The 22,365-nt window shown below is 39.9% G+C and overlaps 2 protein-coding genes across 3 annotated transcripts in view; one reads left to right on the top strand and one right to left on the bottom strand.

Moving 5' to 3' along the window:
* dally (division abnormally delayed protein) overlaps nt 1–19,530 on the bottom strand; it is a 134,026-nt gene extending 114,496 nt beyond the window's left edge. The window contains exon 1 of one of the 2 annotated variants that reach the window (XM_066302982.1): nt 19,420–19,530. Coding sequence is in view for 1 of the 2 variants with exons in the window: in XM_066302981.1 (XP_066159078.1) it covers nt 17,143–17,329 (187 nt within the window). In the remaining variant the exon portion in view is untranslated. Of the gene's footprint in view, nt 1–17,142; nt 17,449–19,419 lie in introns of those variants that run through there. The other variant, XM_066302981.1, reaches the window with a different exon arrangement.
* Nucleotides 19,285–22,115, top strand: LOC136350879 (protein takeout-like). The gene is made up of 5 exons (XM_066303017.1): nt 19,285–19,703; nt 20,064–20,156; nt 20,853–21,000; nt 21,403–21,695; nt 21,831–22,115. Exons 1-5 carry the CDS (start codon nt 19,607–19,609, stop codon nt 22,025–22,027), a joined length of 828 nt encoding a protein of 275 aa, XP_066159114.1. The 5' UTR covers nt 19,285–19,606; the 3' UTR covers nt 22,028–22,115.
* Nucleotides 22,116–22,365: the final 250 nt, after the last annotated feature.

Raw genomic sequence — 22,365 nt, 5'->3', positions numbered from 1 at the left:
GGCCCGTCCTCTGTGCGAATAGAAATTACTGCTAGATCAATTAGATTTCTATTCGTGTCGTTGAAGACATTTTCTCAGTGAGGCGCCAACAATAGCAACAGTTACTCCCGTGCCATTCGTCCATATATGTCAAGTAAATTGCGATTTTACAAGTCGGTTACCAAAAGCGCAGCAATACATTTCCGGGCGCTTGTCCCATGCGCTACATGCCGCGCTGTGTCATGAGCGCAGAACACATTCGTGGCTTCTAATGTTCATCACCCGGAAACGCGATACTCTTCCTACTAGGTTCGCAATATACTATTTTCCTTGTACCTTAGCCATTTTTTATTTTGCTTGCCAATCTTTCCTTGGCCTACAATGGTGCCCGAAAGTGACATTGTTAGTCGTAAAAACGCTGAAATCATTTTGCCCTTGGCATAAAACGAATTACAGTCAACAAAGGAAAACTCTCCCATTACTAGCAGTTACGCATAAATAATAGTCAAACATATTTATAACTGAATCCACACACTAGGAAGGATGCATGGAAGAAACGATGCATGAATGGAATAAAGAAAAATGAAAGAAATGGAGAAGCATGAAACGAATGGGAAACTATGGAAGGAAAGAAGAAGCATGACGGAACGCTGCTCCATGCTTTTCTTCAATTTGGTGTAGTTAAGGCCGGATTCGGGGTTACTCCAGATTAGTTGTAGGTGCATTAGAACTGCTTTCTAGCATACTCATAATGACTCATTGACCCGCACCACCAGCACATGCACAGGTGAGGTGATCATACAGATCCAAAGGATTTGTTTACACGTATATTAATAAACTGATAATTAAACCGCTATTACCGCGATAATCGGCGGCATGTGTTAGTTTACGCTACAGCACTGGGTACCGTATAACGTCGAGTCGCTTTCAAGTTATTCACGCGAAACTCAGCTATAAATTTAGTTCGATTAACATTTCCAGGTCAAAAACATAAATTTTATTGTTCTATTATCGGTTATTAGGCAGACTAGCCTAAGCCGAAAGCAAACAAACATGTCCACATCAGGAGTACTCAACAAAAAATCCCGTGTGTTTAAATCTGGATAATACCACAAATCAAGGTTCGATTAAGCTGATAGCGTCGATTTAAATGTGAATGTGCTAATCTTTTTACGTGCTACGGTTCGATTTAATGGCGAACTCGTATGGTTAAATTTTGGTAGAATACATATAATTCCATCATCAAGCTAATTACTGCGCAATAATTTATCATTGATTAACTTTGATACCTTCGAAAAAACCCGACTCATCAAAATGCCGAATGAGAACCCGCTGGGTGGCCCAACGCATTTTATCCATCAATAATTTGCCTCCAGAATATAAAATTTAGAGCGAACACTTATGCGACACTGCAGAACGCAAATTGAACTTATAGTTTTACATATCGTGAATCTTAAAAAAAGCATCGCTCTCTTTTGCGCAGGCCTGGCCACGCGCGCAGTATAAAGGCGACGCAACTTTTGGCTGCGGCCTCAGTCATCGTTGGGCAGCGCTGTGACTACGCGTTTTCGGTAACGTCCACCGCAGGGGTGGACCAAAGCTCAAGAAGATATGTCTTTTGAGACCGATTTCACCGGCCGGGAGAAGAAAATTGAATCTTTGAAGTTTGCGCAGACGTTTTTATCTAAGAGGTTACCACCAAGTATCACGTCCTCTTTTAGTATTTTTCTCCCTAAGTAACAGTTCGAATTCCTAAACATAAAGAGCATGTGAACTAATGATACGCAATAGATTGGCGTGAGAAAATACCTAATTAATGGTTCAGTCTGACCATGAACATTTGGAAATCTACAAGGCCTAAAGTTCAATGTAATTTTATGCGTCGTTTTCTAGAAAATGGTGGTATGGGAATTTTGGTACATTACAAAATTATTCGTTTTCGTTTGGGGTATTGATGCAAATTTGGTCAAAATCGCACTAAAACGAAATTCCCTGTAAAAAAAATATTTAAGTGAATGGAGTAAAGGCATTTTCAATTGAACTTTTTCCCAGCAAACTGAGAAAAAATAAAATCAATTTCACCTCCGATCCCCTTCTTCTATAGGACCAATCACCTGTCACCACTAATACCCAATTAAACGCCCTTTAAACCTTGGTAGCATTATCTCAGATTCCAGGGATTCTTTTGGGGACTTTATTTGTCACTTCGACACCTCTCGCAGTGGCCGAGCACTAATTGAGGGGTCATCCCCTGAACTAATTTATAATGATTTGTAACTACCACTTTCCTTGTCGAAAGGATAATTAAACTTTGAGCCTGCGAACGAAACGATATGCCACATGTTAATAACGAATGCAAATTAAATTGGCGCTTGTGTGGTAATGGATCAAGCATTATCAAGTTCAACAAACTGCAGAAGTCGTATAGACATGTAGCAAGTATAAATTAATATGTTTTCTTAAATAACACATTGAATATTGATTATTCTTTTACCTGAAGGCAGATCTCTTTGGGCTCTTAAGCGAAGCTGCGAGTAGGTGTCGGATGATTGATGGCACTTCCGTAAAAGGGATAAGTTTACTGTTATTGTTTATGTTGTGGCTTTTTCTGGCTTTTAACAACTTCGTAATAGCCCAAGGCTGATAGTAAAATCAGGTATTTATAGCTTTTTCTGATTTCACCTTTCAAGGCTTTAATACATTGTTGAGTGTCATCGGCAAGGACGGTTTTGAGGCACGATCGAGATTTCCACGACCAATTGGAGGAACAGAAATCCTCAGGAGAATTCTATGAAATTTTTGTATTTGACACATTTTTCAGGCTTCCAAGCAAAAACGTTAAATGGAGTGTGCACTCTCGCGTGAAGGCCCTGTGCGTGACTCTGGACGATATCTCGGAATGTATTTGGGGGATTTTGATCTACAAGAACAATTACGAGAAATTTATTTGTTTACACGAATGCGGCCCAAGCGAGCAGAAAATTGTTGCTTTAATGGGAATAAACAATCACTTTAGTCCCTCCTCACAGGGAGCGAAGTGGGGAGTTTAATCTTCGAGGAGCAACAGCGGCGCTCCGATTCAGCGGTTCCAGTTCGCTTTAAGTAAAAATGACGTCTTTCATTGTGTCGTACCCGAAGATTTTCCTGAACTATAGCAAAAACGATAAAAAAATCGCCCTCGATCTCAGATACGATTATTCGACCCAACATCTTTGCCCGAAAAAGCAACAAAAGATCGCTTTTGAAAATTTAAAGAGGAGAACTACAGGAATAATAATAATAATAGAAGCCTCGCTTTATTTATACGAACGTGAATGAGATGAAGCAAAAATATTGCTTTTTCTTATAAGAACCGGAAAAGAGGTCCGTAAAAGAACGCTCGAGTAAAAGTAGAAAGAGAGCAAACCATTAACAGATGTTTCTACTTATTGGCTTCATCAGGCATGTGTGCGTGCAAAACAAGCGCGCATCACGCTGCTGTTTTAAATCATAGGCACATGCGCGTGTGGCCGGGGAAGGATTGAAAGAAAATGTGTAAACCAACCGCAGGCATCGGGTTAGCCCACTGTTTGAAGCTAAGAAAAAGTCTTTTTTGCCAACAAAAGTGACCCACTTTACCGCACGGAAAATACTTTTACCTTTAGTCGTCAAATATGAATCAGCAAAATCGATTTAGCTCTAAGCCGGTGGAGAAAAACTCAATAAATTCAAACTTTCGTAACATCTCCCTCGATCCTCCAACTTACCATCTTATCAAAACCAAAGAGTTTTAAACTTGATTTTTAGTTTGGACTTCCTTCGAAAACTTGATTCTGAAAGTTCGACAGGTAAGTATCTCTTCCAATTCAGAACATGTCGGCTTGTTCTAATTTACTTAAAGAATGTGGAGTGTGGTCCTGGGCCAAACTTCCCCATGAGCAGTTTTATTGCAGCGAATTAAGTGACCTATAAGTACCCGGGCTCAGCTGGTCAGGGACGGTCTGGCCCGTCGAAACTCTGAGAAAACGCTGATGCGAGAGCACCGACGTGAACTTTTTCGGAGCGCACGGGAAAACCCGCACTTTCGTAGTTATGAAACCTTAAGTTTTTATCATTTTCCCGGCTGAACCCGGCGCCTTATCAACCCGGTTCAAACGTTTTACCACTAAATTTCCTAATCATATTAAGCAGTAAACCCAGCCTTAAGAGAGCGCTTCTTTGACCTTCGCCCGTTTTTGTGTAATTCATTTAGGCCGATAAGCCATGAGATGCAGAGCAAAAGGAGGAAATTAAGAAAGACTCGTGAAAGCAACGTTTTAAAGTTGGTTGTAGTTTTTGCATAAGGAGACTGCAATACCGCAATTTGGGCGCTAGATGAAACCGCCTTAAATTTTCCCAGGACCGGACTTGGCAGAAATGCCCTGCTATCGGGTCAGTGCGGAAGTGCAGACCATCACCATCGGTGTGCTGCCAGTAAACAATAACAACCTTTAACCGGGCATTCAAAGGAAAAAGTGCAGCGGGTACTACTTCTGTCGACCCGAGGTTTAAAAAAGAGGCAAGAATGTATGTAGGTGGAGAACAAATGGTATGGGATCAGGTAGAGACGAGATTAAGCTTCATACCCTTGCTTCAACAAGCCCAAGAAAGAAAGAATGGTAGGTATGCCTCTTAATACATATTTTGATGTGGAATGTTTTTGATGTCCCCGAAAATTATTAATGAACAATGTGGTTGTTTAATTACGTTGCTTGTGAATTCTATAGAATTGTCTCACGTTGCTTCTTGAATATAAAACCCCAGTTATCGTCTGAATAAGCAGGTGATAATAGGGCTCGTCTACAACTTTGTAAATTCAAATCTTTGAGTAAGAACAACTGAATAAACTGCCGCTCCTGTAGCTGCGGAAAGTTTGTACAGAGTGGAAATTAAACAGGGAAATTAAATTTAACTCTGTGGGAATTTTCCAGGCATCCTGCAATCTTGATGTTTGCCTGAAGTTTTTGCACTTAAATTGAGGTGAAAATTCATATAACGAAATTTTTAACTGGGAGTAATATGGGGTGCAAAATTGCTGAAAATCATGCAGGCCCGGTTGCGTTCTAGAAATGGGCGTTTTTATGGCTGTTTGACGAAAAGTTTCCCCGACCTGAAGGAAAGCGCCCTTTTTAGGCAAACGGCCATAAAAACACAGGTATTTCCTTCAGGATCGCAAAACTTAATGCGACATTTTACCTCCCATCGAAGACTTTTGATCGCTTCGCTTTTTCACCCCCCGTCCCTGTATCACGAAATTTACCCCCTTTCGTGTGTCGTCCTCCAAATTAACCAACTGCCAAGATACCGTCAAATTCGTGACATAGATCGGCTTCTAACTATACAGGGCGAGTGCTTTCCGATGATTAGCAAAGCGAGATATCTCGGAAACTGACATAGTCACGAAGTTACGCAGATAGAACGAGGAACCGATCATCACGCGCCTATATCGATTAAAAGAAATCGACCAAATTTTAAATATGTAGTAAACCATAGACTTTTTAAGGAAACAAATGTGGCTTTAATTTGGGCCCCTAAACCTACAGGTTTTTCCCCATTTAACCGACTTCCTAACTCTGCCAATTTTCCGAGATCCCTTCCCTAATCAACGAAAAAAACTTACTCTGCAGAGATCAAGTAATGGACGATCTTAAGGGCGACAGAGGATCAGCATTTTTCGTGTCAAAATTGGCATTGAAATTGAGCGAAAATGCCGCTGCGGCCTTAATGCATGAGGAAAATGCTGCATAAAATACTGCAAATGACCTGTCTCAACAGACCCCTGAAAGAAAATTAAAAAATGCTTCTTGCATCTCCAGCCTGGCAATTTGTCACAGGACAATAGCCCGACGGTATTGTGTCAAATTAAATTCTTGATCTCCGGAGACTTTCATTGTTGGATTTCGTTGAAACAGGGAATGTTTCGTGTTTCTGGGCTGTAGAGAATGCAAGAAGTTGTCTGGCATGACATGGCCGGTTAAGGCAAAAAGCGTATTGTTTTTAGCCTGGACGAAGACACGTGAAGGGAAAACAAAAAATATTATTAATTTGCTAAGTGTATTCAAAACTGGCATTGAATGTTCCAGGACCGGAATAAGGCACGGCTCCGTTGATCCACCTCTGGATTCACGCAAGAGATCGAAGACGTCACGTTAGCCGCGTCCGTCTTTTGAGAGTTTTACGGGAAGTTGGACGCAAAAACAATTATTTTGAAAAAATTCGGTATATACCATAACATACCACTCCGTTATGTTATATACTATACAGGGCATTTCAGAATGGTGCGTCTTAAATTTAAGGGGCGATTCCATGAGTGATTTTGAGAAAAAAGTTTATATGAAAATAGGTCCGTTTTCGCTTTCTGTTTGAAATACAGGGTGTTAAAATTTGCTATTTACTAGCAATTTTGATTTTTTGAAAAAGCAGCGGCGTAACATATGTTTCCCGAAAAATAATCACGGTCATAGCCTTGGGGGCGCCACTGCTTGCATTTAAATATTCGTTTTTCTCTTAAAATACGTGTTTCTACAACTAACTTACGCCCACCAAGTTTGATAAAAATATTTAATACAGGTCGGGACTTAAAAAAAAAACAAAAAAATATAGCAAATTTTAACACCCTGTATTTCAGACAAAAAGCGAAAACGAACCTGGGTTCATATAAACTTTTTATCTCAAAATCACTCATAGAATCACCCCTTAAATTTTTGACATACCGTTCTGAAACACCCTGCATGTGTCCGTGACAGCCTATACGTAACCAGTGCACAGGGTGTTCGTTAACGTCGTGCTAATTCTTCAAGGTGTGATTTCTCAGGTCACTTTATGAAGAAAAGTTCATATGAAAGCACGTCCGGTGCGGCCCAAATTGCAGCTACAAGATGTGGAAATTTTTCTATTTAAATGGTTATTTTTAAATTTCTCACAAAGTGCTCTAGTTGTTACTTTCAATTTTGGTGTGCTTCATCAGGACACAAATTCCCGTACTTTAATGAAGAAAGTAATTTAATTGCTCAACCTGTGGTGTCCGAACATCCACGTCTTCCGATATAATTTACGAACAAAGTGGCCCGCCGCTGACACTTTTCCACGGAAATATTTTTAGGCGGGTCAATTCTAGATGAAAAAGGTTTCTTACGCTTTCCTCGCCAGACGATCCGCTCTGAAATGGAACTTTAAAAATTGTCATAATTAATTTCTTTATTTAAAGAGCTCATAAGTTCTTACTTCATGCTAAATATTGTATATTTTATAGCTTATTATAAGAGACTTTTTTCACGTAGAATAGACCAGCCTAATCACGAAAAATATTCCCTCGATAAAATGTCAGGGGCGTATCACTTTTTTTTAATAATATAGGAAAAAAGTGTGTACGGACGCCACTGGTTGAACATTAGAGTTATTATCCTTATCGAAATACGGGATTTCGCGTCTTATCGCGGCATATCACAATCGATGGCAATATTTGAAGTGCGTCCCTTCTGAGAAATTAAAAAGTAGCGAATTGAAAAGAAAAATTTCAACACCCCGCAGCTCGAAATTTGGGCTCTTACAGACAACTGTTTTACACGACATGACCCGAGGGACCCTCTTGAATATTGACGCGACATTAACGAGCACCCTGTATGGCACAACGAAGGTATAATGTTTTACTGAATTTGGCTTCGGTCCACCTCCACATATTAAATCAAGTACATAAGGCCAATTAAGCAGTGCAAGTCACGTTTGCAATCCTTTCCAGAGAACCAGAAATTTTTGATACCTCCGTTACCTACAAACTAACTAAAGCCCTCCATTCTTTGCAACATGAGACCCGCACATTGCTGATAAAAGCATTGTTGGTAGAGTCTTATCATATTCCGCAGGCAATAGAAAAGTAAACGACGATAGAACTGTTACTTAGATATGAAGTGAAACTACAATCTTATGACCTCCAAGTAGCATGTTATATAGGGTGTGCAAGATAAGGAGGTACGGAGGAACAAAAGAGCTTGCCGGTTAATTCACGTTGAGCTTTGACCCATTGGGAAATTTTTATCGCACGTCTGAGTGTAAAGTTTGCCCGAGATTTGCGGGAATTAATAAAAAAAAATGCACTGAAAAACATATTAAAACCTTGAAAAGGGGAGAAATGTGGCCAGCAGGGTTTTACCGATATTTCAGATTAAACATCCACTGGATCTGCTCGTGGCATCTTGCCGGTCTAAGGTCGTTGGTTTTTAATTAGAACTAAAGGAGAAATGACCAACTCACCAAGAGGTCCATAAATCATTCCAAATTTGATAGTTCCCTTTCTTTGCCAAGTCTTTTCCACCCGCCGACGCATATAAAAATTAGTAGATTCCAGGTAGATATTGCGTATCGACCAGACAATATTATAAATTTTAGAAAGTTTTAGATCGATCTAGCGCCAGTGAATCGATTCGAGATTGAACTGACCGTCTGAGGCAGATTGAAGAATTAAAAATAAAATCTGATAGCAACCAAAGAACTGGACGGTTTGGCCTAATTAAACGGGAATACGATGCCGAAGACTTCTCCGATGGTTCTCTAAGGAGCAAACGCTCCGGAAGTCCGTCTGATTTCCGTGCGGTACTTCGATGGTACTCAGCGCTAATAAACGCGTTGCTGGCAATTTATAGCAAATCTAACTCTCCTTTTGCTATATATACTTCCATCGGCACTTGGTATTTCGAGTTAATTAGCGCACTTCAAGCTGAGCACTGTCGGTCATAATAAATTACTCCATTATCACGGTTTTTTACTGCAGAGGTTATCTAGTCTAATAATACGTTTCTTCGCCTTAATCGATGTTTGTTCGAGCTCGAAGCGTCCGATTAACAGATATTCTCTAAAATTAAGAAATAGACCTCCCTCATAGGTGAGGGCCAATTATGTTGTCTGCGTTACAAAGGCAAAAGCGTAACGATCTTTCCAATTCAAGCAATGCAGGGTGAGTTTCTCTTTCGTGGGTGGCGCAGGGATCTCGGGAACTCGCAAAGTTACGAACTCGAACGGAACCGCTTTTAGCCTTTTTGTAAACCGCCAAACTTCCCGACGGAACACCCCGTAGACGTGTTGGAATGAGCACACAGGGTGTAACATATCATCGCGGAGATATTTGGATGCAAGATAATGAAAAATTCGAATGGATCCAGGCCCGGAAACGCGCAATTTTCGATCTACAGAGCGGTAACGTTCCGCGTTGTTTCTCACATTTTGCTCTTTTAAAATTTTCAATTTTATTTCCAAAAATCGAGTCGAAATTTTTTTAATGGCCGGAATTCAGCCGTGGCATTCTAGATTACATACCAGAATATACGGGGTGTTATTTAAGTGTGTAGTAAGAGATGGTTTTTTGTGCGAGTCTAAGAAGAAAAGTTTATCTGAATGTAGATCTGGCAATGCTTCGTTTTAAAGATACGGGGTGTCGAAGTTTACGAAGTCTTTTTGCAATGTGGGTCGTGCACGAAAGAAAATAGGTGTGCGAAACTTAAAAAATTTAATTCAAGGCGCACGTGAGGAAAACGCAAAATATGAAATAGAATGTGAAGCTTTGCCACCGTGTATATTGAAATTTGTGCGTTTTCGCCCATAGGCCTATCAGTACTTTTTGTTATTTTGCAGAGCGCCATCGTCCCCCGAAATACGTCCGTGTTACACCCAGTACAACCAACCATTTCAAAATAAACAGCGTAAATAAGAAAGAACCACTCTCCAACCCCCTGCCCTCTCAATAAGTGAACCGTTCTTGCGAAAAGGGAGTAGAACTCCGAACAATTGCAGTGAAACCGGGGAGCAAAAGAGGATTAATTATGGGAGCATCGTATAATTGGTCCCTATTCATCTAGGGGCATAATAAATACAAACTAATTCCGTGCAAGTTTCAATGGAAGTTTGAATAATGGATAATTTGCTGCCGGACAAAGAGGACTTCTTTTACGAGAAGTTTTGGAAAAAGTTTTTCCTGCAGCGCCAAATATTAATTATGATTAAGAGCTCATATGAAGGTTAATATATCTCGGAGAAAGTGCTCAAGTTAGAGTATCGGGAGATTAGGGAGGCCGTTCCTTGCAAAAATGAAGGGGGGGACAGTCAAGAGATCATAGACTTTCTCGTCCATTTTATAACCCAAAGTTCCTAAATAAATCTGCAACTGATAAGCAACACACGTTATTCCCTGCTGGAAAATTGATCCTTAGAGAGGAAGAAGGCACGGGAGGCAGACCCAAAACTTTTTAGTCTAACTTTTATAATAGGCAGCTTTGGCAGAGGATACTCGTAAATCCGACAATTAATTCTCGAACCTCAAAACTTCCTGAAGGTTCAGTCAAACTTTCATGATTTTATGAAACTTGCATTTAAAACTTAGTTCGCCCGTGAAAAAAACTCTCTAAAGGCGGTTTCACGCTAAATTTTCGAATTTACGTTATTGATCTTTCAAGAAGACTTTTTATTTAGAGGCATTAAACGACAAGGCCGAGCAGAAAACTACTTCTGTTCTTGAAGTTTGTTCACGATTTTCCACGCACTCTTCACGTTCGCTCGAGCGTTGGCCCTCATTGCGCCCCCTTTTCCCCAGCCGCCTTCCGATTCTTTTCCCGGCTCAAGTTGCCGCTTTGAACGCTGGATGAGAATCGAGGTGGGAACCCGGTTTTACGATGGGTGCCTCCTCGTTTTTAAATGAATTTAGATGTGCTAGTGATCTTCCAGATAAAGCTCTACGCGTTCTGGCAGGTACCTGGATCGAAACGAATTTTTCAATGATGTGAGAAATCAAACGAATTTTGATCGCGATTTTCCGGGACCCAAAAATTCTTTTAACTGAGGTGAATTTCCCGCAATCTCAGAAATAAATTAAATAACCTCGTCACTTGCTTTAGAACGTATTCATTATTCACTTGACGATCGGTGCTCTCTAAAAATACCGTTTACCACGGGGGCTTGTCTTTGAGAACCATCAATTTGCTACTGCGATCGCTATAGAGCTGATCGCCTAATTACTGCATGTTCACGAAGTGTATTGTATAAGTACAACTTCACGGAATAACATACATTATCTAGTAGCAAAAGTGTCGTAATCCCCGGGAACTGTATACAGAGCATATATGTAATAATGGGAATGAATTCTTAAATAATTTTTCAAGTACAACTCTCTATTTCCGACTGGTTTTAGGAAATTTTATTGGCCTCAAATAAGAGAGATTTCGACGAAAAAATTATTTTCCTGTATACAGGGTGAGAACCAAATGATGGCTTTAATTTCAAAGGGTGATTCCTTGTCACATTTTATGAAAAAACGTCCTAATAAACGTATGTCCTATCTTGCTTCGTTTTCGTGATACCGTCACGACACATGTTAAGAAAGAATTTTTTTTCGGTTTTTCATACATGTTTTCCGTCGTAACGGCAATTTCTCGATGAAATTCGGTATTCAAGGGTTTCCGAGACGAGGACTTCAAATATGATACCGGTTTTACCGCAATATGTACGGAGTTATTATGAAATGTTCGTTAATAAATTAATGTTTTGATGAAATGTGCAAAGAAATTTTTAATCAGCGATATCGCGGAAACCATTGCTTTGAGAGTTTCCGACCAACTATATCGTTCTTGTTTAGAGCTGACGGGGGAATAATCCGTAGTCCCTTAGAAGTCCAAATGCAGAGTTCTAAAAACGTTAGGGCAAATTTAACATAAGAAGATTATTACAGGTCGCGCCCCCTATGTATAGCGGTAAAACCGATATCATATTTGAATTTTGCGCCTCAAAAAGCCCATGGATATGGAATTTCTTCGAGATATTGTTCGTATATCCGAAAATATTTATGAGAAACGGAAAAAAAACTTTGACACCCTGTATCACGGAAACAAAACAGGATACTTCATACGTTTAATAGCACTTTTTTCCATTAAATGTGACAAGAAATCACCCATTGAAATTAAAGTCATAATTCAATAGACATCATGTATACTCAAAAAAAGTTGAATTAAATAAGCAAAACTAAATAACAAAAACATCTTCTGTATTTTTTAAAAGTCAAATAAATTGCATTCCGGAATTGCAATTTTTCATTTAAAAAAAAGTATCCATTTTCTGTTCGGTGAAGTAAAGGGGCCAGCCCGGCCACCTGATTTAAGTCCATGCGACTTTTTCCTTGGAGGCCATTTAAAAGATGTGGTTTATAAGGATCGGCCAAATAACGTAGATCACTTGAAGACTCGCATCGTCGGTGTAATGCAATGAATCAGGCAATACACCTACATATGTTTAGGTGAGAAGATCATTCATGCAAAGAATAGCACTATGTTTCGATAACAACGGAAGATATTTTCAGCAAAAGCTTTAAGCATTAAATAAATATTAATTGTTGCAAGCAATAATTTGTTATTTTGCTTATCTGATCGCATTTAATTGAATTTTTTTGAATGAAATGAGAATTTTGTTTCTAGAAATTTTTCTTATCTAAGCCCAATAAAATTCAAGAAAGTAAAGAAAAAAAGTTCAAGATCATCAAAAAGTGGCTACAAATTAAGCTTGCAGTTTTTTACTTGAAACGATTTTTGATAGAAAAATTATTAAAAAACTTATTGTCTTTATTCCACATATAGGACGGACCCTGTAGATTGATCCCCGAGGTGCAGCCGAGGCTAGCAAGCATGAGTCTGATTCTCCTATGAGATTCACATGCCGTTTTCCTGCAATTCTAGTTTAATTTCGAATACGTGAATTTTAAACGTCGACACGAGAAGGGCCAGCTGCACGGGAGAATTTCCCCGGCTTGTTCGCGTTGGTGGAGGAGTAACGGATGTTCCCATCCGCATATCTCACTAGACCTACCTCGAACAGGCTGGAAAACACGCGTCACCTGCCCGGGGATCGTTGGAAATTATGTAGCCATTTCCTTCACAAGTGCGGGAAAGACCCCCTCCGCAAGATTTAGGAGCGATATTTTTCTATGAGTAAGTTACAGCCTCGGGCACTGGTCTTCCGATGAAGAGCTGCCACAGCCACTTTGAAGTAATCAGTGCGAGAAGGTATCCGTCACTCTTCAGGAAAAAATCGCACCATTCTAGGGCGGGAGAGTGCGTGAGACAAAACGCGCTTTGCCGCACGCATGACGATTCAATGATTCAAATGTATATTAAGCTAAAAGGAGAGAATCTTGCGAGTATGTGTAACAACCGAAGAACCCCAAAATCACTTATTTCCTCAGAAGTGACCGATTTTATGCTGTAAATGCAGACACAGTTTCTTATGGACAGCTGAGGATATAGAATCGAGTATAAAATCCTCTTATTATTCAATCAAATTCTGTAATAGCTCTCCTAAAGACGGTTTACCTTTCAAAACACGTTATTACGTAAACTTGCATTAATAGAGACGACACCGATTAATTATTGCTTATTATGTCCGGTTAAATATTGATATATTTGTACAAGCAGAAACACACAGAAGATAGGAATGTTTGCCTGTGGTGTTTTTCATGGTATCCCTTTTATCGCCGTCTACCTAACCTTCGATGGTACTACACCCATCTAGAAGGCAAGAAGATGAATGGAACTTTTGCCGGGGTTTAAGTCATCTTCCAACAAAACATTTTACCTGATTTCTGACCGTTCTCTTAATAAAGAAATGAGCCGCAATCTAATTCCACCATAAATAAATTTGGAACAGGTTCTGGGGTTGGTTCTGTTTTAAATATGACTAGAACCCGGGGATGATGCTGCTCAGGGGCCTGCCTGCATCACATAGGGCGTCTCTAAAAAGTCCGCCGAATATTCTGCCATGGACTTCTAAGGCGAAAACACGACGATTCAACTTTGTCTTAAACCAAAAATGGACAGTTTTCAAAGTCCTGGACATAGAAGCGAAGATTAAGAGGAGGAAAAAATGTGTTAGTTCATTCATCGTGCGTTGGGGTTTTTTTCGGGGCGAGAAACCAGGATGCGTTTAAACTTCCGATGCATCTTGTAGAGGGCGCTGTCAGCACTAAACCAACTCTTCATGTGGGTATATACTTTTTTACCATGCGGTATAAAATTTATTGATGAGTGAATTTTCCCCTAAACCTCGTTAAAAAAATACAGCAAAATAATAAAAAATGGTCAAATTAAGGCAAGAGATTTTAAATAATTGTTAGAATTGAAGATTAATTGAATATTTTGGTTCTTTTCGTATCGGCAAATGCACACTCGAAAGTTATTTTTCAAGATATGCAGCAAATTTTAAACTTAAAATATCTTAACAAGGAATGCCCGCAGGGCCTTGCGCCAAGACGCCTTTTTTTCGTAGAAACATGCGAGAAAACCCAAATTTAGTTAAAAATAAATTTTACAAAAGGAGGTGCAAAAAAGTTATGCCTCTTTAACCAGACCTCACCTAATTCTGAGAGCGCCCTCTACAAGGTGCGTCGAAAATGTAAAGAGAGTCTGATTTGTCTCCTCGGAAAACCCCCCAATGCGCCATTTTGTTTGACGAACAAAGTAATTTTTTCTCTTTTTTTAATCTTCATTTCGACGTCCTGTATTTCGAAAATCGTCCACTTTTGGACTAAGATAAATCGTCATGTTTTCATCTTCAGCGATTTGAGGTAGAATTTTGCGTAAATCTTTTAGTGACGTTCTACGTAATGACAGGTAGTACTGATAACTTTCATGGTACCTGTCGTCCGATTTTTAAAACACGCAGTTTTGGTTCTTTACACTGGGCATATTTGCTCTAGTGACACCACGGAAGAGGGGGGACCCGTGTCCGCTGATTTTCAAGTCTAACTTCCGCGTCGCAGTGAGGCGAACTGAAGGTAAACTTCAGAGTTCGGTTAGCAGAGAAAATTCCCAATGCACGCCGAAACATGAGTAAATATTTAACTTTTACTTCTAAATGTGAAATATCGCCTAACGGCATGCTCAACGGAATAATACCTGCAGTCGTAAAAGGGCGGAATGAGATCTTGTGTGAAGAGCGTTTCTCTTCTGTTCTTCGACTGCAAGGGATGAAGCGCTTTGGGGTAAATACGAGGACAGTCCCAGAGGTGTCACACCTAACACTTAAAGAAAGAAAAATTGAAAAATTTTCTCCTTTTGCCATTGACATGCTTTTTCCAGCGATCTTCTATACCATGTTGAGAGTAAGAAACTTCTATTGTTTCGAAATAGGCATCAACCTCGGACTCCACCTCTTCATTATTGCCACAACTCCTTGCGAGTTGGAAAATAAAAAATAATCTGAAGGGGCCAAATGCAGCGAATGGGGTGGCCGATGGAGGAATCCTAGACCATGTTGAATGATTTTGGCCATATTGTTAGCGAAAGTATGGACTGGTGCGTTGTCCTGACGAAACAAGACTATTTTTTGCCAGATGCGGGTACTTTCTCCTAATATCTCCCCTCGAACACTGCGGCGAAATTCAGCTTCCCCCAGAGTCGAGCCTAACTCCGCTTCGATGCTGGATGGGCCAAGACCTTTCAAATGAACGCATTAAGTCACGTGTCGATGACTGATTTTTTTTACCTTCGCAAAATCGCCCAAAGTCGCCAACGAAAAACCGCCCCAAAACGAACACAAATCAATTTAATGGATGTAAGCTGTTTAAGGTTAGGCCGTTGTGATGTACGCAAAATATTAAACAAAAAAGCGCCATCTGTGCGTCAGATCGGGTACTTCTGGGACTATCCTGGTAACGGTAAATCGGGTCCAGTTTGGAAATCCAATATTTGTTCGCTTAAATTCGTGGGCCAAAACAGACGAATAAATGCCCTGAAAAATGCCTGCTAAATTTGATTGGCTTGCATGCAATTGCTATTTCCATCCCGTCATCACGACGTCGAAGCCGTCCATGGGGCTGGACGAAGTCACGAAACCCCCTTTCACAAAATACCTTACCCGGCAAGAAAATTAAAGTCAACTTCGCCGTAATTGGACGTTTTCATAATCGATCCGAAATCAAACCTACCGAAATAGATTCCATCAGGATGAATGGCATAGATAGGTCGCGCCGTGTAAGAATCGGTCAGGCCGTTGCAGATCAAACGTCGAGGCAACGTTAACGTTGCATTCCAGTTTTGTCATCTACTTTGGAAACGTTTTATTTTCGGTTAACGTTCACCGACGCCATTAATCATGCGATTCCTTTGAGGCTCGGGATGAAGCCCAAAGATCAGCTCTGACATTATAAATTAGTATTAACGAAGTGGTTATTAAAATATGTATATATGCTTGAATTTATTATGACTGGAACTCGCGTTTTTTAACGTGGGCCAACGTTCTGCGTCATTAGTGAACGAAATATTTAATTGTACGGTTTATGGGAATTACTGCTGGATAAAGCGTTAAACCACCATTCGACAGCGTAGTAAATCTGTCATGCGCTTAGCATTCTTTTACCAACTAGTGGTCGTCAAAGGAGTTTGACGTCGATTTTACGTTGGACTTAAGCTTTCTTTACGGCCACCCCTCAGCGGGCACCACTGCTGCCAAGATTTATGCCAAATGCCCCATGAATAGTGCCATGCATTTAACCAGTAATTTATTCCTAAATATGCAGCATTCCCCCTGCTGGCAAGTGACTTATGCACGGCGTATTGTACGTCTCATTCCAACTTATTAAAAATGCAGAAACGCAGATGTCTTTCCCCGGGATAAATCGAGCTCGGTGACACTTGTCAAATTCGACAATGAGCGTGTCATGGACAGTCGAAATGTGACTGAGTGACTGAGATTAGAAACTTAGCAAGGTCCCTAACGAATTTGGCACTAACTCAGTTTCTAACCTCCGTCAGTTGTCAAAATCGACTGTCAGAGTCCGTGATTTATAGGGGGGAGGAATATTTGCGTTCCCCGTCAGCCGACGTTTGGACACCTTCCGACTTCGGACCGAAATGCGATCTGTCTCGGAAATCACGCGATTTTTTATGTTGGTGTTATTTGAAAGTCACGTGATCTGCGAGTCGCAGCGCGTTTTTTGGTCCGAGTCGAAAATCCGCAAGGTCCAGCAAACCACGATAAAGCTGCAATAATGTTGTTTTCAACCAGATGATAAGCGTCGAATTACGGAAGATAATGAGGTTATGCGCTTTATGCAAAAACAATTGCCTTTTCAGCCGCTTATCTCTCTTATTTAGCACTGATCTTTTGTTATCTCTGTACCTTTTTCATTCTTAACCGAGGACATCCCGGTCTCCGCCAGCAAATATTGCATGGAGTTGCAAGACTTTCGATCAGCATCCTGTCTCTTGTACCTGCTGGTATCCACATTTTTGGCAAATGTTGCACAAACAATACACAGTAGCACAAAAATCACGAATCTCGGCGAACCGGCGGCCGGGCTTGCCATGGCGAGCGGTTTCGTATTTCGCGAGAAATTCGAATTTGCGCGCGACGTTTGCTCTTACAGCTTCAGTCAGCAACACACAAGAGCGCGCCACTATGACGACTGAACAGCGTGAACAAAATTTTCAACAGATGATCAGAAGTATGCGATGTGTTGCGCGTTGCGCGCGTTGCTGCTTATCTCGATGTTTAGTGCCATTTTTGCCTTCGAAAGGCTAGCGCCATCTCTCGAGAACGGCTTGTTGAGGCCCTAATGGCTTTCTTGCCGATACGCGACGAAGGAGCTCCTTCAATTTTCTACCTGAAAATTTTATGACGACGAGCGTCTAATATTAAAAGACGAATTGCCGCAGTGATTCGCACTGGGCGTTTTCAAGAAATTCAAGAGATCGACTATAGTAACTCACTAAGACAACTGAAGAGAGATTGAGATGGCGAGCAAGAACTCAAAGAGATCAAATTTTCTACGAGATGGAAACCAATTCTACTTGACTGTCCTCCTAGGGCCATCGATATCTTCAAATAGGAGCATACTTCAGTAGAAAGGAAGAATTTTCGGTCGTAGGTCCAGGTAGAAAGAGTTTGCTAAGTCGTAGGTTATATGGCCTTTTTGCGCGCATGAGCACGCGCACAACATAAATACCATGGATGAACCAGTGGCAGCCTTAGTCATCGTCGAGAAGCAGGGGAAGGTGTCTGACTTAACGCTTTTGGCAACATCAAGCGCAGATGGGAACGAAAGATCAAAAAGATATTTCGTTGAACCCGATCTAGGGGACATCCGAGAAAAGTAATACAACTTAAATAATTTTGTTAGCAACCCCCAAAAAAAATAAAATCAATTTCACCTTCAATCCCCTTTTTCTATAAGAGACATCAGCTGTCGCCCCTAATTCCCAATTAAACACCCTTGGTGGCATTATCTCGGATTCCAGGGATTCTTTTAGGGACTTTATTTGTCACCTCGACTCTTAAATTGCTCTTGTGCAGGTGAGGGAACGTCTCTCGCACCAATTTATCATGATTTGTAACCACCACTTTCGTTGTCGAAAGGATAATTAAACTTTGAGCCTGCGAACGAAACGGTAGGCCACGTGTCGATGAATAAAAGCAAATTAATTTGCCGCTTGTGCGGTAATAGATCGAGCATTATCAAGGTTAACCAATCGCAAACTCATCAATACGGCCCTTTTGATTAACGGATCCAGTTTGGAGTACTAGTTGTTCGACTTAAATGAATATTTTTTGATACATTTTGTATTATTATGCCGCCATCTTTCGCATATTATTGAAGCTACGCATTACAGAAGACTGTAAATATTTTCTACGTCCGCCTACTCGACAAACGTGCAATCACCTACCTAACGGTAAAGAACTCTATATATTATATAGTCGAATGTTTCCTTAGTATTCTATATTTGTGAGGGTAGTTCAATCGTACTTTCCACAAGCTGTGGTAGATGTCGCCACCTTCCGAACGACACCACAGCGGGAATAATTACAAGATTAAATAAACTTTCGTCTCAATCTTGCCCGGGGGTGGTAACAGAGCACGAAGGCATGGGGCGTTTTTTTCTAATTTTTTCGCTTTCAAAAGCGTTCACTGATGATCAAAAATTGCGATTTTAATACGGGAAAAAAAATTCGTTCCAATGAAAAATTTGGAAACTTGAAAAAAGCGCCTTTTTAGCGATTTCTTGATATTTTTAACTTGCTTACAGATAGTGTTAATGTTTGACCGATGGTTATGTTTGGTATTTACCATTCCATCGGTTATGCTATCCGCAAGTCCGGTTTCTCGTAATGGGCATAATATAATAGCGAGAATTTCATATATTTATTTGTCGATTAGCGATTAAGTTGCGTACTGTGACGTAAGAAGTGGGTTCTGCCCGAAAGAAAGGGTCTCCACTTTCACTTTTAAAGAGAGGACCGCCGATTGCTTTTAACACAAGCAACGCGAAGAAGACGGAGTTTGCATAATCTGTTTTTCTTCAGCACGTCGCATTTCCAAAACGGGCGAGTCGAGGCTTAGTTCATAACGTATTTAAGCTCCTAGCTGATTTTGTGGTTGTGGCGAATTCAAATTCTTACTTGAGCAATATTCCATCAATAATTGTCCCCCAATGCGGTAGTATCAATATGGTACTCTGAAGCGCCCAGCGAGGAAAGTTCAAGGGCCCATTACCGAAGGCGAAAACTCTGAGGGTATTTAATGTCCCTTGAAAATTTCTCCTGTGGATTTTCCTCTTTTTGAAAGTGCGATTTAGTTAAAAAAATCATGAATTTAATCGGAGTTCTCGTGTTGCTGATAGGAACATGTGCATCCAGTGCTTGGGGCTACACGGTCCAGGACGCTCCGCTGTTGACTCGCAGGCGTAAGTAAAAAGTCCAATTTGCTAAAATGTAACATTTTAATTGAAATTCGCTTTCCAACTGATGTTAGCACGTATTTCGTGCCAGGTTTCAATTTTAAGTTACATAAAGGTAGTTCAAATAACTTGCGTCCAATTAGGTGTGATTAGTAAATTCAATTACGTAATTAAGTGGACATTTTCTAAACAAAAACATACAAAATATTGATTGTGAGTCCTTTACTGCGGACTAGCGAATGTTAAATGTGACCAGCAATGTCGCGTTGCGCAGCAACGCTTCCAATTATAATTACAACTAAGGCGATTAATTATAATTAATTAATTAAAATTCTCGTAATGTTCATCATGTGTTATTTCTTTCAGCACAATGGTTGAAGCCTTGTAAAATATCAAGCCCAGATATCGGAGATTGCGTGAATGACATGTTCCTCTTCATGTTCCCAAATCTAGCAGCTGGTAAGCAAACGCCCATACCCAACACCACCAACCACCTAGTCTCAGCGAGACAAGCGCAGATAATAACAAACTTTCCTGAACGAAAGAGGTGTAAATAGGTGTATATGAGTGAAAACATTAAGTTTCTCTTTGATCTCTTTTAGAGTGTGATTTTATTTAAATTATAATTACGATTTCTTCACGTTATTAGCTCAGTATTTGAATTGTGATGACTCTGCGGAAATACGATTTGTTAAGCCACACCGCTAAAGGCAGATATTATGAAAAAAGCAATTTAAAATTTTTGCTAATTAAAAATCGCGGCGACACGTCTGCACAAGCAAATATGGACTAATTTCAGTTGAATTGGAAGAAATGGCACCTATGGAGAGCACTTCGAGGGATAAATCGTATATATAAAAAAATATAAATGAGTAATTAGATCAAAGGCGGTAAATGCTCCAATTTACTGTTAATACACAACTAAGTATTATTGACTATCATTAATTTGCTCCTTAATTACAATTAATTACAAATAATTAAGTAATTAATTGTAATTAATTTCAGTAAATTGGCGGCTGCTCTGAACTATGTAGGACATTAATTACATTGTTTGACGAACCACGGGATCAGTGATCACGCAAAACTGAGGGTGAACGTTGCGTGTGGTGTGAATGCGTCCAATATTCATCCCTCTTAATCAAAACTCCCTTTTAGGAATTCCGGAAATAAATGTGGAGCATTTCGAACCGCTTCTACTGGAAAATGTCTCCATCAGTAAAGGAAATGGACCAATAATATTGACTGGCAAATTATACGATTTGGTTGTTGTGGGACCATCTAATTCGACACCAACAGATTCAGAGTAATTTGACCATTATTTGGTGTATTTAAATTTAAAATCGGTTGATAGGGCAGCGCTTTTCCTCCCTCATCAACAACGTGGGTGAGGGGAGTAAATGTACAGGGGAGTAATACGTAGTGTGTCCTGGAACGGGAGACCAATCTATAAAGCATAAAAGTACCAAACTGGACACCTATTTTTCAAAGATTTAGAATATATTGTGTGTTGAAATTTAATTTGATTTTTTTTTTGCTTTCTCATATCTTCTACATTTTTCGAGATTTTAACATGAAATTTGAACAGTATGCGATGATTCTCACTCTTTGTTAAATAAAGGTGATCACGAGAATATTTGCTAGTAGTTCCCTCTAGATCTTTGTCCTTTTTCCGTTTACATCTCACCAACTCTCAGCAATGTTACAGGTTTATTCAAAGTGCCAACAAACAAGGACAGTGGAACTTCGGTCTGAACATCCCTCTTCTGGACATCAAATCTAAATATAATTTAAAAGGACAGATCTTGGTCCTTCCTCTGGTAGGACATGGCAGTTGTGATCTGAAGCTTTTCAACATCCGCACGAGACTATATTCAAACCTCACCTTTTTAGAGAAAGAAGGACGAGAAATTATGAACATTGACAATTTGATAGTCAAATTTAGGGTGGGAGGCTTAAGGGTGCAGTTCGATAATCTCTTTAACGGGAACAAAATTTTGGGTGCGTAATTTGAGTGGTACCTTTTAATCGATCAATTAATTATTGCTTAATTAATACATCATTTTATGCTATTAATCGTAATACCAATGTCAATTAACATTATCGATTGGTTAATTAATTGACGTCTAATTTTAGGTCATACTGTTAATACGTTTATTAATCAAAACGGACTGGACATCGTAGCTGAACTAGAAGAAAGCATAGCTGACAGCTTAGCCTGGATTTTTACCAAACTTATGAACAACGTTTTTGTCAAGATTCCCACCGACTTGTGGCTGCTTAGTGACGAAAAATATGCCGAATATGAGAAACAAATACAAAAAACTGACTAATTAGATTTAAGTTGGAATGTTAAATCAAGCTATTGTACTCGTAACTATAAACCAAAATAAATATGTGATAAAGGGAAAGAAGAGATTCAACTGGTTTAAACTTGATTTCAATTTGGTCCCTTTCACAATAACTTTGCGTAGGAAATAGCAAAAGGAGCAAATAAAGAAAATTCGAAAAAGTGCTTACCCTCCACTTCCCAGCACAGCTCAATGCGCCCCCTTAAATTTTGCATTGACCTTAAAACATCCCTTCTTCCTTTTCTGGTCCTTTCTTCTTCTCGGCTTATTAACATCGCTGGCTGCCGATTTCTTAATTAGCGTTTTCATAGTCCCCCCAG

This window comes from Euwallacea fornicatus, chromosome 4 (genome assembly GCF_040115645.1).
Source record: "Euwallacea fornicatus isolate EFF26 chromosome 4, ASM4011564v1, whole genome shotgun sequence".
NCBI classification, from domain to species: Eukaryota; Metazoa; Arthropoda; class Insecta; order Coleoptera; family Curculionidae; genus Euwallacea; species Euwallacea fornicatus.
Note: the sequence above shows the minus strand (reverse complement) of the source record. Positions and strands in the feature narration are given on the sequence as shown.